Genomic DNA, 12,798 nt, shown 5'->3' on the forward strand with positions numbered 1-12,798 from the left:
TAGATTATCCTAGTGTAGATTACGCCAGTGTTGATCAAGCCAGTGTAGGTTAATCCAGTGTAGATTGACCCAGTGTAAATTATCCCAGTGTTGATTAGCCCAGTGTAGATGTCTGGTGTAAGAGAAATGCTGTTTTTTTCTAATTTACTTTGCTGTGATGAAGACAGATGGATGTTATGAGTAGAACCCGTTTGAAGAGTACTGGCATTGAATAGATCCGTCCATCCACCCCTCCAGTCCTCCACCTCAGGTCTGCTTCTTTTTCATCCTTTCCTACATTCCTTTTCATCCCTCTTTTTCTCCTCCCCCTCTCCTTCTTGGCAACTCTGTCTGCTTCTTTCCCTCTGTAAACCCTTTACTACTATTGTACACGACTGTCTCTCCATCTCTCCCTCCCTCTCTCTGTGTTTATCTCTCGCCCTCTCTCTGTGTTTATCTCTCTCCATCTCTCCCTTCCTCTCTCCGTGTTTATCTCTCTCCATCTCTCCCTCCCTCTCTCCGTGTTTATCTCTCTCCATCTCTCCCTCCCTCTCTCCGTGTTTATTTCTCTCCCTCTCTCCGCTGTAGTGGGAGGCTCCAGAGTGCCGAGGAGGGACCGTCTGCCGTGCTGCGGTTTGATGGTCCCGATCCCTTTATAGTCTGCGGTTATGGCTTTTTGAGTGCACTGGTTGACTGGAACATGAATCACCGCTTCAGCGAAATTACATTTTCTGTGTCTGTGCATTCTATGCCCCCCCCCTCATGAAGCTAACCCCCGCCCCCCCCCCCCATAAAGCTAACCGCCACTAACATCATTGTCGGTGCATGGGCTCTGCAGGCCATTAAACCAACCGCTGCTCTGAGATTGCAGTACGTGTGTGTGTGTGTGTGTGTGTGTGTGTGTAGCTCTCCTCTTTGCTGTGTTTGAATGAGGCAAAACCTACCCCGCCCCTGTCCTTTACGAGCAGCTGGGACAGTGATGAATGCCCCCCTGCTCAGGCACATCCGAACGCTGTGTCCAATCGGATTATCGCTGCGTCACATCTGTCTGTCAGTGCGTCAAGCAAGGGTGCTGACATCATCAGCAGCAGCCCTCATTGGCTCCGTGATCTATCTGTGATGGTAAATGGTAAATGGACTGCATTTATATAGCGCTTTTATCCAAAGCGCTTTACAATTGATGCCTCTCATTCGCCAGAGCAGTTAGGGGTTAGGGGTTAGGTGTCTTGCTCAAGGACACTTCGACATGCCCAGGGCGGGGTTTGAACCCTCCGACTGCCAGACAGTCGGTCTTACCTCCTGAGCTATGTCGCCCCCGTGATGGGTTAGAGGAAGAGGAGACTGTGATGAGTTAGAGGAAGAGGAGTTTGTGGTGTGTTAGAGGAAGAGGAGTGTGTGGTGTGTTAGAGGAAGAGGAGTCTGTAATGGGTTAGAGGAAGAGGAGTGTGTGTTGTGTTAGAGGAAGAGGAGTGTGTGGTGTGTTAGAGGAAGAGGAGTGTGTGGTGTGTTAGAGCAAGAGGAGTGTGTGGTGTGTTAGAGGAAAAGGAGTGTGTGGTGTGTTAGAACAAGAGGAGTGTGTGGTGTGTTAGAGGAAGAGGAGTGTGTGGTGTGTTAGCGTCTGTGTATGTGCATACGTGTGTCTTAATGCATGCATATGTATGTGTGTACTGGTATTGCATTATGGATGAATTCTTGGGGTGCATCCCAGCCCAGTCCAGTGGTGACATCATTCCTCCAGAGATGACATCATTGGCAGGAATAGAACTCCGCCTCATCGCTGTCCTTGTTCCACGGAACATTCCGTCACATCAGAAGGACACAGGTTCTCTGGAGAACCCTGGCAGCAGATCGCAGTGATGTAATGAGCTGTGGACATCCAGGAGAATAAGATGCAGCGCACGTGCCCAGAATTTCAGTACCATGTTGGGAAAGGTCAAAGGTTATAGATTTCAGCAGTGTGTTGGGAAAGGTCAAAGGTTATAGTTTTCAGTAGTGTGTTGGGAAAAGTCAAAGGTTATAGTTTTCAGTAGTGCTTTGGGAAAGGTCAAAGGTTATAGATTTCAGCAGTGTGTTGGGAAAGGTCAAAGGTTATAGATTTCAGCAGTGTGTTGGGAAAGGTCAAAGGTTATAGATTTCAGCAGTGTGTTGGGAAAGGTTATAGATTTCTGCAGTGTGTTGTGAAAGGTCAAAAGTTATACATTTCTGCAGTATGTTGTGAAAGGTCAAAAGTTATATATTTCAGCAGCGTGTTGTGAAAGGTGAACGGTTATAGATTTCAGCAGCGTGTTGTGAAAGGTGAACGGTTATAGATTTTGGTGGCCGGTTTGATCCCTTTCTCTGCACATGTGCAGTGGGCATGCGCGTGATTGGACAGGCATCGAGGTGCAGCGTTTAGGACACTTTGCTCTTCTCCTGAGGCCTGGAGCAGCACATTTAGGAACAGATGTTAATTTCCATTTGCTGTGGTCCCTGCTGATTTGCTGATTAGTGAGACAGATGTTCAGATGATTTCCTAAGTTGGTGAGGGGCACACAGAAACTAAATTGCCCACCTGAGGTTGAGTAAAGTAGTATTTTATTGTATTGTGTAGTATAGGGCATGAGCACCACTTTTTCTATTGTCACTATTATTGTGGCTGCTGTGGGAGCCCGTTAGCAGTGGTGCTAAAGGCCCAGCCTGTGTGGAGCCCGTTAGCGGTGGTGCTAAAGGCCCGGCCTGTGCGGAGCCTGTTAGCGGTGGTGCTAAAGGCCCGGCCTGTGTGGAGCCCGTTAGCGGTGGTGCTAAAGGCCCGGCCTGTGTGGAGCCCGTTAGCGGTGGTGCTAAAGGCCCGGCCTGTGTGGAGCCCGTTAGCAGTGGTGCTGAAGGCCCGGCCTGTGTGGAGCCCGTTAGCAGTGGTGCTAAAGGCCCGGCCTGTGTGGAGCCCGTTAGCGGTGGTGCTAAAGGCCCGGCCTGTGTGGAACCCATTAGCGGTGGTGCTAAAGGCCCGGCCTGTGTGGAGCCCGTTAGCAGTGGTGCTAAAGGCCCGGCCTGTGCGGAGCCCGTTAGCGGTGGTGCTAAAGGCCCAGCCTGTGTGGAGCCCGTTAGCGGTGGTGCTAAAGGCCCGGCCTGTGTGGAGCCCGTTAGCGGTGCTGCTGAAGGCCCGGCCTGTGCGGAGCCCGTTAGCGGTGGTGCTAAAGGCCCGGCCTGTGTTAACTTTAAAAAGACTGCAGAAGATTAGTGCTGTGCAAGCCGCCCTGAGACAGTGGATAATGAGTCTCTGCACTCTGAGTGCCCTGCTGTGGGAGAGAGCCCTGGCAGCTTATTAATCAGTCATGAAGCTGCTGTACTGCTGCACACTCACAGTCCTGCTGCACAGACAGGTCCCGACTGCAGCTGCACAGACAGGTCCTGACTGCAGCTGCACAGACAGGTCCTGACTGCAGCTGCACAGACAGGTCCCGACTGCAGCTGCACAGACAGGTCCCGACTGCAGCTGCACAGACAGGTCCTGACTGCAGCTGGGAGCAGGCACTCTAGCAGGGCGCTGGGAGGATAGGTACAGTGCTGCTGTGAATTCAGTACTTTCAGAGGACAGATATGATATAAACTGAATAACCACGCAACCCATTCACACTTTCATTCCTCAGAACTTGACATGTTTTATATTTTATATTAAAGTACAGATGCATTTCAGCCTGTCTTTGTGCTAACAGTACAGGGACCAGGACACACGCACTCTCTCCCTCTCTCTCTCTCTCTCTCTCTCTCTCTCTCTCCCCTCTCTCTCTCTCCCTCTCTCCCCCTCTCCCTCTCTCTCCCTCTCCCTCTCTCTCTCCTCTCCCCTCTCTCTCTCTCTCTCCATCCCCCCTCCCTCTCCCTCTCTCTCTCTCTCTCTCTCCCTCTCTCTCTCTCTCTCTCTCTCTCTCTCTCTCCCTCTCTCTCTCTCTCTCTCTCTCTCTCTCTCCCTCTCTCTCTCTCTCTCTCTCTCTCTCTCCCTCTCTCTCTCTCTCTCTCTCCCTCTCTCTCTCTCTCTCTCTCTCTCTCTCTCTCTCCCTCTCTCTCTCTCTCTCTCTCTCTCTCTCCCTCTCTCTCTCTCTCTCTCCCTCTCTCTCTCTCTCTCTCTCTCTCCCTCTCTCTCTCTCTCTCTCTCTCTCTCTCTCTCTCTCTCTCTCTCTCTCTCTCTCTCTCTCTCTCTCTCTCTCCCTCTCTCTCTCTCCCTCTCTCTCTCTCTCTCCCTCTCTCTCTCTCTCTCTCTCTCTCTCTCTCTCTCTCTCTCTCTCTCTCTCTCTCTCTCTCTCTCTCTCGCTCTCTCTCTCTCACACACACACATGCACACACACACACGCACACACATATGCACACACAAACACAGACACACACTCTCTGTCTCACACACACATATGCACACACAAACACAGACACACACTCTCACACACACACACACACACTGTCCATCCCCTCAATCCGTCTCTGGCCTAATTTAGGCAGATGTGACATATGAATTACCACTTACAAAAAACATACTCAGAAAAATCAAGAACAATCATAAAAGTACAAAAAAGAAAAATAAATAAAGTCTTTGATAAATAAGAGATCATTTGCATCTTCCAAAAATAAAAAATGATGACCCACATTTTTACAGCATCATATTGACATTTTGTTCAGATTTGTTTGTTTTTTTTTTTTTTTTTTTTTTTTTTTACTGTCGAGCAATTTTTACAGTTGAGCAGCAGTGATAACCATAATTATAATAATAACAACGTCAGAAGAAGAGAGGGAAGCAGCAGTAGGAGAGGGGAGACTAGCGACAGGGACGGCTATGACAGTCTGCTCAACAGGACGGGGCTGCAGGGGGGAGAGGACTGTTATGCAGAGTTCAGCCACTGTCTTTGGACTCCTGGAGGTTTGGGGGCTCTCTGACCTCTGAACTCTCTCCCGCAGGGGCCTGATTCCCAAAAACTTGATTGATTTATAGCCTGATGACATCACTTGAAATAAACCACTCCCCCTGGCCCCCCACCCCACCCCCCGTTCACCTAACCACCTAACTCCCCCCACCCCCACCCTTCAACCCTTCACCCCGATTCGTTGTGACAGTTCCCAGGCCGCGGTTGGCGAGGGGAAAGGGGGCGGGGCTAGTCCTCGGTCAGCGCGTGCCATTTGGCGATCTGTCTCCGGGGGTGGTCGCAGATCTCGCGCCAGTGCTCGCCGGGGGTGCCGGGTGCTGCCGCGGCCAGCAGGAGGCGCCCAATGACGGGGTTGGGGGGGTTGGCGAGGTTGGGTGGGGTGCCCCGCTCCGAGTCCAGCAGCAAGAGCTCCACGCTGGTGTCCCGCAGGCCCTCCTCCCATGGCACATCGAACACAAACAGCTCGTTGAACACGGGGTTGGGAGAGCACTTCTTCACATGGGTCTTCTTCTTGCACACCCTCTTCTTGCCCTGATAGAGGTTCACCTTCACATAGGGGTCTGAGGAAGAGGAGCACAGGCTGGTTAACAGGGGGCAGGCGCAGTGGGATGAAGACTGAAGGAGCAGATCAGTTTCAGCTGTGGTCTGTTTGGGAATCACATCAACAGTGAATGACTGTGGCCCCTGACTGTGGCCCCTGTATGTAGCCCCTGACTGAGGCCCCTGTATGTGGCCCCTGACTGTGGCCCCTATATGTGGCCCCTAAATGGGGCTCCTGACTGTGGCCCCTGGCTGTGACCCCTGACTGTGGCCCCTGTATGTGGCCCCTACATGTGGCCCATAAATGGGGCTCCTGACTGTGGCCCCTGACTGTGACCCCTGTATGTGGCCCCTGACTGTGGCCTCTGTATGTTGTCCCTGTATGTGGCCCCTGACTGTGGCCTCTGTATGTGGCCCCTGACTGTGGCTCCGGGCCAGGCCTCACCTGAGGGTCCACTGGACTCGGTTTTGGGCAGGTGACGGGCCTTCAGCACCACCACAGTCAGAGTGCTGGTGGTGGACTGGTAGCACAGAGAGAGGAGGATCTCACCCCTGCCTGCACTCCTCTGCAAAAAGAGAGGGAAGGAGAAAAAGGAGAAAAGATTGAGCAAGACACAGTTACACAGCCGCTTTTATAATGAATGAGACTCCCTGCTAATCTCTCTGTGAATTCAGCACCGTGCAGTACAGACCCCCTTCTGACACAGCACTGCGTGTGTGTGCAGTACAGACCCCCTTCTGACACAGCACTGCGTGTGTGTGCAGTACAGACCCCCTTCTGACACAGCACTGCGTGTGTGTGCAGTACAGACCCCCTTCTGATGCAGCACTGCGTGTGTGCAGTACAGACCCCCTTCTGACACAGCACTGTGTGTGTGTGCAGTACAGACCCCCTTCTGACACAGCACTGCGTGTGTGTGCAGTACAGACCCCCTTCTGACAGACTGTGTCATGTGCGTGTGCAGTACAGACCCTGTGCTCTCTGTGTGCAGTACAGACACTGTGCTCTCTGTGTGCAGTACAGACACTCCGATGAAAGACACTGCTCCCCTCTAAGAGACCAACAAATGCAGCCTCTTCTAATGGGGCCCAACCATTCCTTATAAAACACCATTACATCACCATGGCAACCAGAGCTCAGCTTCCACCCCCCCCCCCCCCCCCCCCCCCCGCCCGACTCTTCTGCTGCTGAGGGACCCTATAACCTTTTAAAGCCATCAATAATTAAGCATTCACTGACTGCAAGGGGACTAAGCCTTGTCAATTATAAATAGCCATGTATCCAGCAGGAATGGCATGTGGTGATGTCACAGAGGCTGTAATGCGTAATTCAGATCGTGAATTCCAAAGTGCTCTGAGCTGCTGGGAAATGTAGTTATGGTGTTGTAGTTATCAGGACTGGGCATTCGCCCATGGCCAGGGGCATTCTTCTCTGGTTAAATGATTGTCGTTAAACTCCTGCATGACCAGACAGGAGGAACCGGCCCAGTCACGATGCGCATCGTGGCTGTGTGCGAAAACCTGTGTTTGGAACTGGACCCAGGTCCGCACAGGTAGACCCAGGTCCATCCTAACGCTAGAGGCTCCTGCTGTCTTACTCTGCTGCCGATGACACAGTGCGCACAGGTGTCTCAGCAGCTGCGTGTGCCTGTTTTGATTGCCGGATAAATGCGTAATTTTGTGTGATTGTTGCCTTTGTCCTGTTGCTATGGAAACGGCTGACATTGTGAAAGGCTATGGTGGCACCCGCTCTCCCTGCTTCTCTGTCTCTCCACCACTCTCTCCCTCTGTCTGTCTTTCTTCTGTCATTTCATCCCTCTCTTTTTCTCTCTGCCCCTTTGCTTCTACGTCTCCCTCTCTCTCTCACTCTCTCTCTCTCTCTCTCTCTCTCTCACACACACACACACACTCAGCCCAAAATCAAAAGCTATTGTCTCTGTTGTGCTAAAGTGTGTGAACACACTCAGCAGAGCAGGTATTGATTAACCCTAAAGCTGCAGTATAACAGAGGGCCATCATCATCACCATCATCATCATCATCATCACCACCACCACCACCGACACCACTGCCGTAGACACAATAATGCTGCCACTACTGATATTCTGAAAATCAATGTTAAAAAAATGAGACATCACGGTAGCACTTAATAATAAATAACACTGCAGTGACTAAGGATATTGAGTCATAACCCAGTCTACTCCTACTACAACTACCCCCCACTCGTACTACAACTACCCCCCCACTCCTACTACAGCTAACCCCCAACTCCAACTACAACTAACCCCCTCACTCCTACAACTACCCCCCACTCCTACTACAACTACCCCTCCACTCCTACTACAACTACCCCCCCACTCCTACTACAACTAACCCCCAACTCCAACTACAACTAACCCCCTCACTCCTACAACTACCCCCACTCCTACTACAACTACCCCTCCACTCCTACTACAACTACCCTTCCACTCCTACTACAACTACCCCCTCCACTCCTACTACAACTACCCCCCACTCCTACTACAACTACCCCCTTCACTCCTACTACAACTACCCCCTACTCCTACTACAACTACCCCCTCCCACTCCTACTACAACTACCCCCCTACTCCTACTACAACTATCCCCTCCACTCCTACTACAACTACCCCCCCACTCCTACTACAACTATCAGCCACCAATGCTAACGCAGCACACACACTTCCTGCTGCTGCTAAACCCAATGCTAACGCAGCACACACACTTCCTGCTCCTGCTGTTTTTCGTGCACAAAATGGTGTATGAGTGGATTGCTTTGCAAAGTGACACAGGGATATAGTATGAGCATCCCCTGCTGGGTGAAATAAGTATGGCATGTGTTTATTTGTGGCAGCACTGGGTGTGGCGCACTAATACCACTCCACACGTTCAAAATGAACAAATAGTGGCTTCAGCTACTGGAAGGAGCTGGTCAATGACTGAAGAAGACCTAATGGGTTGAACTGCCTTGCTGCAAAGCCTTCTGGGAGCATTAGCATTAGCTGCTGTTGTTTGTCTGCTCAGTTATTTTCTGTTGCCTAGCGGTGCCCAATAATAAGCAGCCACATACATGTTTAACGCAGCAGGGGGCACTCTGCAGTTAATGAGTGGCCAATCCAGCAAGGAGCTGGGAAGGGCGCGTGGATTGTGGGTAGGACGGCGGCTCGGACCGTACCCTCTGGTTGCGTTTGATGATGTCGCGGTTCATGAGGATGCGGCCCTCAGACAGGTCGATCCCGGCCAGCGGGACCAGCGTCTCCCCGATGACCTCATCGCGGGAGAAGCGGTCGAAGCTGAGGACCATGAAGTGCAGGGCCAGCTCCGGCACGCGGCTGAACGGGATGCCGTAGAAGCTGAAGGTCTCCTCGAAGGCCGGGTCCAGGGTCTTCCTCAGCACGCGGGTCTTCACCTTGTGCTTCTTCTCTGGCAGGATGGTCAGCTTGATGTAGGGGTCAGAGGTCAGTGACTGCTCGTCGGTGGCGGACAGCCCCTGGGCCTCCTTGATGTGCACCACGAAGGCCTTCTTCTCAAAGTTGTACTCTAAGGAGAAGAAGAGGGTGCCCAGCCCCCCCTCCTTGTCCTGGGGCTTTTCGGCTGGCGTGGGGGCCTGGCTGGAGAGCCCACTCTCGGGGGTGCTCGCCTCCTTGCCCCCCTGTCCGAACCCGGGGTGGGGGGAGGGGAGGTCCAGGTCGGGGGAACTGCGGACCTTTGGGTGGGCGGGTTTGGAGAAGTTCCCGTTCAGGTCCAGGTGGAGGGGGGGCCGGGTCCCTGTGGGGCTGGGCGTGGCCTTGCCGTTGCCGTTGGTGTCAGCCTTCTCGTTGGCCCCAAATTTCTTCTTTCCGGTCAGGCTCTCGGGGTAGATGTCCACGCCCTTGAGCATGTGCACAAATTTGTAAGGCGGTGTCTTGGTGGCCTTGGCGGTTTTGCGCTGGCAGCAGATCCAGGAGAAGAGCGAGACGCTGAAGACCAGGCCGAAGACGCTGACCACGCCCACCATCACCGGGAACTCAACTGAGGGGGAAGGGAGGCAGGCCACAGGTCAGTCATCAACGAACAAGCCTCTACAATCATTCATTCATTCAGTCGTCAACAAAAAAACCCTGAACCTCTCATTCATTCAGTCATTAACAATTAAACCCCCACAATCATTCATTCATCCAGCCAGTTCCTGCTAAACCCCTACATTCACCCATTCATCCACTCAGTTCCTGCCGAACCCCTACACTCACCCATTCATCCACTCAGTTCCTGCTGAACCCCTACATTCACCCATTCATCCAGTCGATTTCATCACGTAAAGCCTTTAGGCAACTGCACGACGGAATGGTTACTTTTGAATCAGCTCTGACTGGAGCACACATTTATCCCTGTGTGCTTACAGAGAAGGTGAACATTTCACTGCGTGCGGGTAAAAATTTGCTTTAGTGGTTCAATATAAATTAATGGAGGAAACACACCGATGGCAACAACAACAACAAAAAACCACCGTGCCAAACTGAAATGTGGTCGACAGGACAACAGTATTCTGTGTATCTGGAGCTGACGTCGAATCAGTCTTCCTGACCCGGAGAATCAGTGCTGATTGATGTTGGTGTTAGTAAGGCTATAATCGCATGCACTTGCCCAACGTAACATCAACTATAAAACGACATGAAAGGAAGTCCTGTCAGTCATTTATGATGAGTCAGATTATCTCCAGCTCTCCATTTTCTAAACCACAAAAAGGAGAGCAATTAGTTAATGACGTCACCGTTCCTCAAACACAATTTCCTCCGGTCCAGCCCCCAGTCTGTGAACCAAAGGCGTGTTTTTGCGTAATGGAGTCTCTCTGTTGTGCTGTTCCACTCCCTGTCCTCCTCAAACCCCCAACCACCATCCCCTCCCCACCCCCCACCCCTACACTCAGGGGATACGCAGCACATTCTGGCGTAGGCTACTTTCCAAAGACCTCTGGAAATTTCCAATAGCGGGCACTCTCTCTGTACCCTTCACCCTCCCACCTCTCTCTCTCTCACTCCCTCTCTCTCTCTCCCCTCTCTCTCTCTCTCGCTCCCTCTCTCCCTCCACACACGTACATGCCTCGTGCTCTCTATGATGTAGCTGAGGCTGGATTGAGAGTGACTCAGAGGTGCGGTGACATGGTCGGGTGCAGTGTCTTCACACAAGACCAATTACCTGAGTAACGAGACAGCTGGCCCGACGCACCCAAACACGGTGTAAAATGGTGGGTCGGTCGCACACAAAATTGGATTTGAGCCTCAGAACAGCGAATGCGCACCACCCATTCCAATTCATTAATGCATGCGAATCATAGGTTTGCGAGCCGCACAGTACAACTGCATATTACGACCTGCACAATATATTTGAATAAAATAGTTTTTAAAAAATTAAATCAGACAAGATAGCGAGGGTATTTATCGTGACGACAGCCGCCGATTATTATCATATGCGTATGAATAATGTGAAAAAATGCTGAATTGTTTTCCCGCTGCATACGCCTTAATTAAATAGATAATAAAAGACAATGATGCAATCTGAATCTAGTCAGGCTCCAAACGACCGAGGCATCTCTAACAGGCTTGCCAAACAGGATGGTAGCCAGCTCGCGAGGGTGAGGATGCGCGAGGAGCGCAGATGTGTCTTGTTTATTCGCTCACCAAACTGCGCCTGTTCCGCGACCGCAGGAGCCATGATGTCTCGCGCTCTGTCCAAGGTTCTGAAATGATTCGGCTTCCACCGCCTGGCTCGAACCGTTCACCGTTGAGTAGTTCACCGTTTAGTAGTCCTCACCCCTTGCCACAATCAAGCCTTTTCATATATATTCGCGGTGAATCGTCTTTCTTCTCAGTTTTGACTTTAAAGTACTGATATGTGTGTCGTGTTGACGTAGATTATATATCTCTGTCTTTCTCCTCGCGCAGTCGGCTATGTTCTATATTTTTCTCGTGGAGCGTTTCGTCCTGGTCCTGTGTCGCTGCTCGCCGCGCTGCTAATGTCTCCCCAGCTCCCTGCGTGTTCAGTTCATCCCCGCTGACGCAGTTATGACGAAGGCTTGTCTGAAATCACCCCTTATTCTCCGGGGAATAGCACAGCAACCCGTCCCTTTCGTTACAACGCCTTTCCTGCGAAAAGTACATTCAAACCAGTTTTAATAATGCATGGGGTTTGTTTATGCATTATTACTGTTAACTGTGTTTGCCAGCATGTTCTCGTGTTATACACACAAAACAACACACGCATGTCAGAATACTCATACACGCACGCACACATACACACACACAAGCCGTACAGTTTAGAATGTGCTTCAAACATGCTTTTTTAGGTCACGTATTGCCCGTTACAGTGACGTATAACGTGTTATGATTGTTTCTTCTCACAGATAATTTGCAGCCGCAGAACCTTTATAAAAACAGCTTCATACCTATTTATACTTATAATAATATTATGCGTCTGTGGAAACTACCATTTCTTTCAGTCTTGATACTCCCTACGGTATTAAAAACAGCACCCGCAGACTCATCTCGGGTAGTATTATTGTGTATAATATTAAATGTGAAGTCAACCTGTGGCAGGAAACCGGTGAACCCGGTTTAAACCCGCCGAACCCGGTTTAAACCTGGCCCTCTCTTCCTCGGGGCACCTCAGCATCACTTCCCTAAAAGGGGCGTCTCCCCGGCCACGCCTCTATGCTCTGTTCTGCTCCCCAGTGGCGGAATGAGCTCCCCGCTACAGTCAGGACAGCGGAGTCACTGCTCGTCTCTGCCGCAGACTCAAACCCGCCTGTTCACACTACACGTGCTCTCCCCGCGCTGAAATCTCAACATTTATCCCGTGTTTACCAGCGCTTAGTGTGCGACACCTAACACCGCTCCATCAAACCCTTTTGCTACTTGCGTCACGACATTCTCAACCTCCGTCTTGTGCAGCTGTAGATCTACGCGATGGCAGCAGCAGCCGTTTGTGACGCTGCTGACTTCGCATCAGCTCGTGCCAGTTCCTGGAGCTTTGCGTTGCACTTGTGTACGAATAAGAGTGCCTCCCAGCGTGATTCCGGTAATGCAAATGTGAAAATGCACTGTGGTGCTCTCACTTAGACAGCTAGAAAGGTGGGGTAGCATTGTGATGCTAAAATACCAAAAAGTTGTAAAATTTTTTAAAAGATATATTACGAGAGGCTGCTTTTAATTAAAATAAGGACACATTCAGGATTATGGTGAAATAAACACAAACCTGGCCCGCCTCAATTAAATCATCACTGAATTAGAGAGCAGCTTTTCACACCATAGTGTAATGGAGGCTACCTGCTGACACTTTCATTCGAATGGGTTACTCCAACTCTGGAAACAGCGCCCTCACCTGGTAAACATGTTCCACTGC

The 12,798-nt window shown here is 51.1% G+C and overlaps 1 protein-coding gene across 1 annotated transcript; it reads right to left on the bottom strand.

The window, feature by feature from the left end:
* Positions 1-4,624: 4,624 nt before the first annotated feature.
* Positions 4,625-11,468, bottom strand: syt4 (synaptotagmin IV). The gene is made up of 4 exons (XM_035425636.1): positions 11,079-11,468; positions 8,597-9,432; positions 5,851-5,971; positions 4,625-5,425 (listed from the first exon to the last, which is right to left on the bottom strand). The coding sequence occupies exons 1-4, from the start codon at positions 11,110-11,112 to the stop codon at positions 5,094-5,096; spliced, it is 1,323 nt and encodes a 440-aa protein (XP_035281527.1). The 5' UTR covers positions 11,113-11,468; the 3' UTR covers positions 4,625-5,093.
* Between the last annotated feature and the right edge of the window lie 1,330 nt (positions 11,469-12,798).

The sequence above is a fragment of the Anguilla anguilla genome, chromosome 7 (assembly GCF_013347855.1).
Source record: "Anguilla anguilla isolate fAngAng1 chromosome 7, fAngAng1.pri, whole genome shotgun sequence".
NCBI lineage: Eukaryota > Metazoa > Chordata > Actinopteri > Anguilliformes > Anguillidae > Anguilla > Anguilla anguilla.